This window comes from Cebus imitator, unplaced genomic scaffold (assembly GCF_001604975.1).
Source record: "Cebus imitator isolate Cc_AM_T3 unplaced genomic scaffold, Cebus_imitator-1.0 Scaffold266, whole genome shotgun sequence".
In the NCBI taxonomy this organism is placed as follows: domain Eukaryota; kingdom Metazoa; phylum Chordata; class Mammalia; order Primates; family Cebidae; genus Cebus; species Cebus imitator.
Genome location: NW_016107581.1, coordinates 1,465,450 through 1,469,957, shown reverse-complemented (window position 1 = coordinate 1,469,957; position 4,508 = coordinate 1,465,450). Strand labels below are relative to the sequence as shown.

The window sequence follows — 4,508 nt, the reverse complement described above, 5'->3', positions numbered from 1 at the left end:
AGCTGGGATTACAGGCACGCGCCACCAAACCCAGCTAATTTTTGTCTTTTTAGTAGAGACATGGTTTCTCCATGTTGGTCAGGCTGGTCTTGAACTCCTGACATTGTGATCCGCCCACCTCAGCCTCTCAAAGTGCTGGGATTACAGGCATGAGCCACCATGCCCGGCCTTGTTTTGGTTTTTTAAAGTACAGATTTAGAGAAGGAAACTAAGGACTTAGAGACTAAAAGGCTCCCGGGATAAGGGAGGATCCTCACATGATACTTCGCTGCATGTTGGCTCAGAATTCTCCCTTCTCGTCCAGCTCTTTCCTTAGTCTGTCAGCTGCTCCTGGAACAGAAATCCAAACACTTGTTGAGGTGATTGGTTGTGAAGAGATCCAAACACATAAAAGCCTTTCTTTCAGAAAGAAAAAGAAAAAAAAAAATCAGAAACATGAACTTCCCCTTCAAGAAGAAACTCCTGTTTTTACGAACCAAAATGATTCGCTAGTGAGATTTATTGGTGAAGAATAAAAGTTCCAAATCAGAGATAAAGATAAGAGGCCTCCTTTGCCATAGGAAGGCTGTTTTTCCTCTAATATGAGGAATATACTGAAGATCTGAAATGGGTTTTTTTTTTGGGGGGGGTGGTTTAAGTTTAAAGGTTAGTGAAAAGTTGTTTTAAGGTGGAAGCTTATAAAATTGTACCCGCTGGTCTACATAAACCACCTATTGGGCAATTTCTAAGGTATGCTGTTATTTGAAACAAAGAGCAGAACATCACTGAGTGTGTGCTACTGTACTGTGTAAAAAAGAAAAACCATAGGCCGGGCACAGTGGTTCAGGCCTGTCATCCCAGCACTTTGGGAGGCCAAGGTGGGTGGATCCCCTTAGGTCAGGAGTTCGAGACCAGCCTGGCTAACATGGAAAACCCTGTCTCTACTAAAAACACAACAATTAGTTGGGTATGGTCGTGGGCACCTGTAATCCCAGCTAATCAGGAGGCTGAGGCAGGAGAATCACTTGAACCTGAGAGGCGGAGGTTACTGTGAGATCACCCCACCGCACTCTAGCCTGGGCAACAGAGACTCTGCCTCAGGGGAAAAAAAAAAAAAAGATAGGGTTCTTAATCTGGGGTCCATGAAACATTCCTGCCACCCGCCAGGAGTCCAAGAGTAGAATTCAAGTGGTTTATGAAATTTGACAGGCAAGAAATTATGACTTTTTTCTTGCAAACTTGTAACTGGAACTGAGATGTTCCTTCCAATATTAAACATATAAAAAATTATACATTTTCTATATCTTTAATATTTATAATGGAAGGAAATAAATTATACATGATTAATTACAATATTTATATATTTCCTTCCATTATGAATATTAAAAATATATTGTTTTAAAAAGTGCCAACAGGACCTATGGGTGCACTGCTGGACTTTGAGACCAGCCTGGGTAACAAGAATGGCTTCCTTCGACCTTCCCTTCCTCTGACACGAATCATCTTCAACCCATGGGGTTCTCTTTAGTTTTCTGGAATCAGTACTCTCTGTCCCGCACCACACGCCTCTAAGTCTGCACTCCGCTCTACAGCCCCGGCCACCACATGTCGGCACCAGAAACTCAAACTCAATCTTGGAATCAGAAAACTCTGTAATTTCCAAACAGGGTTTCTCAGAGCCAGTTGGGGAGCAGGAAGTAAGCCGTGCTTCAACCAAACAGTTCGCAAAGAAAGCGGGTTAGAAACTTAGCCACCAAAAAATCTTCAGGGCAAAGCAGAAAACTATGGTGATTGCTGCTGAGTGCTCACCTGGCTAGGTACTTGACATTCTCAATTAGACTGACTCTCCACAACAACTCTGTTACAGATAAGAAAACTAAGATACAGAGGGGTTTTTAAAAGGACTTAACCTGAGTCTCCAGTACGTCCCACCCCAGGTCTGCCTGATCCACAGCTCACCTCTTAATCACTACAGTGAGGTGCAAGGTAAAGAGGAAGAAATAAGCGTTTACTGGGAAGCCAGCTCCATGGCGGACAGGTTGGTCACATTCTCTAACATCCTCAATTAATCTTCAAGTCAGCCCGTCAAGACCGGTGTTATTGTCCCTACTTTCTAGATGAAGGTACTGAAGACAGAGGAACAGAACTGGGGTTCACACAAGACTCCAAACCCCGGTGTGGCTGCGTCCAAAGCCCATGTTCCTTCTTCCTTACCATGGTACTCAAGGTTGGCTTCTTAACTCTGTGGACTGCTGAGTTGGAGGGAACAAACTGGTCGGTGCCTCTGGAGGACCATCTCTAGCAGAATGGCAATCCCACTTCTGTGTATTTTGCCCACAGAGACACTCACAGGTGGACCAAGTGAGGCACAGACTTACCTGCTGCAGCACTAATTGCAATTAGAAAAGATCGGAAGCTGGTGGAATGTCTACCCTTAAGGAACTGGTTCCCTAATTACTGGCGCAACCATGTGGTGGAATATGGTGCAGGGTTAAAATTGAATGAATGATGGATAAAAGGTATGGGAGTTTCTTTTGGGGGTGGTAAAAATTTCCTGCTGGACATGGTGGCTCACACCTGTAATCCCAGCACTTTGGGAGGCTGAGGCGGGTGGATCATGACGTCAGGAGTTCAAGACCAGCCTGGCCAACGAAGTGAAACCCCGTCTCTACTAAAAATACAAAAAAAATTAGCTGAATGTGGTGGTGGGTGCCTGTAATCCCAGCTACTTGGGGGGCCGAGGCAGGAGAATCTCTTGAACCTGGGAGGTGGAGGTTGCAGTGAGCTGAGATCCTGCCACTGCACTCCTGCCTGGATAAAAGTGCGACTCCATCTCAAAAAAAACAAAAAAACCTAATATTTTTATCTGCACAAGTCAGAAACCACTGACTTGTACACTTTAAGTGGGCAAACTGTATAGTTTGTGAATATCTCAGTAAAACGGTTACCAAAATAAAAAAAGAAATGACAAAAAATATCAAGTGAGGCTGAAACAACACTCAGTGATAAAATGAAACGAAACACGGATACAGGGAACAACTTAGGTGGATCTCCAGGGCACTGTGCAGAGTGGAAAAGGGTAACACCCTAATAATACGATTCCATTTATGTAACAATCTCTGCATGACAAAACTAGACACGGTGAACACATTACTGGTTGCCAGGGGTCTGGGGAGGAGTTCCTATGTGGAGAGGGGCAACTGTTCTGTATCACAATTAAGATGAAGGTTACAGAAATCTATACAGGGGATCAAACTGCGCAGGTACACGGACACACAATCACACACACACAAACTGTAAAAACTGAACAAGGTCTGTAATCAACAGAAGCATACTGATGTCAATTTCCTGGTTTTGAAATTGGACTACATTAGACGTCACCATTAGGGGAAGACGGATATACTTATTTTCACAACTTCCTTGAATCTATATTGCGAAATAAAAAGCAAAAACAACAGGTAAACTCCACCCCTTTATCAAGCATACATAAAGCCAGATTTCTCTCCATTCAGATGATTCTCCACCCTTTATGAGGCCTTTACCTTGACTTGGACCTTCCCAGTGACCGCTCCCTGACACCACCTCACTCCAATAAGGCCCATTCCTTCCAGGTGACGCTGCCGGCGATTTACCTTCCTCTAGCTCCACCCTGTCAGGCGGCTCCGCCTCCCCGTGCTTCCGGTTCCTAGTCAGCCCCGCCCCTCGGCGCCTCTCCCTTCCAGGGAGACACGCCATCGTTCCCCAGCCCCTCCCCCTTCCAGATGGCCCCGCCTCCTAGGTGCTTCAGCTTTCACAGCTAGCCCCGCCCACAGTCTTTCCAAGGCCCCGCCCCTCAGCTCCCTTTGGCCCCTCCCCCTTCCAGGTGGCCTCGTCCTTGAAGGCTTCTTCTCAGAGGCCGTGTCCAACTGTCTCTGTCTCTCGTCTACCCTTTACTTGGCCTCTCTCCCTCTGGGGGACGCCGCTCTGCACCCTCCGGCGGTCCGCAGCCCGCGCTTTTCCCTCTCCACCGCGCTCTTGGCAGCCTCAGTGTCCTCACGCCCATTCTTCTGCTGACACCCCGACATGGCGAAGCATGGGCCCAAGCATTCGGCGCGCCCGCCGCCCTCTGTCCCCCATCTGCTCGCAAGGGGCCCCACTTGCCTCGCGCTGGTCCCACGCGCCGCTGCCCGGACAACACACTGAGATCCGCCGGGTGCGCCTCTGCAGTGTCAACCAAATTCGCGCCACCGCATTCGCGCGCAGACGTCGGGAGGGCGGGGGCGGGGCAGAGCCGAGGGGCGGAACCTGGGCACCGCCCGCGCCGCCGCGGTAGCCTGGGAGTCGTAGTCTCCCGAATGGGAGGAGAGCGGGAAAAGGGGTGAAGTGAGGCGAGCCCTCCCGCAGAGCACACTGGGAAAATGTCCCGAGCTTTCCCTCGCTCTGGATGAGCGGGTGTGGCTAAGGATCCGAGGAGTGACTGGCGGGGAAAAAGGAAGGATCGGTGGAAGCACCACCGCGAGGCACGGCGGGAAGAGAGGCGGGAGGCCGCG

At 48.7% G+C, this 4,508-nt stretch overlaps 1 protein-coding gene across 6 annotated transcripts in view; it reads right to left on the bottom strand.

Moving 5' to 3' along the window:
- The window catches only part of LIG1 (DNA ligase 1), a 48,252-nt gene extending 43,779 nt beyond the window's left edge, over positions 1 to 4,473 (bottom strand). For 2 of the 6 annotated variants that reach the window (XM_017500437.2, XM_037728457.1), the window contains exons 1-2: positions 3,466 to 3,694; positions 258 to 330 (exon numbers count right to left, since the gene is read on the bottom strand). In XM_017500437.2, coding sequence (XP_017355926.1) covers positions 258 to 274 — 17 coding nt within the window. In that variant the 5' untranslated portion in view covers positions 275 to 330; positions 3,466 to 3,694. Of the gene's footprint in view, positions 1 to 257; positions 331 to 3,465; positions 3,695 to 4,119 lie in introns of those variants that run through there. The other 4 variants (XM_017500436.1, XM_017500439.2, XM_017500438.2 and 1 more) reach the window with 4 other exon arrangements.
- Positions 4,474 to 4,508: the final 35 nt, after the last annotated feature.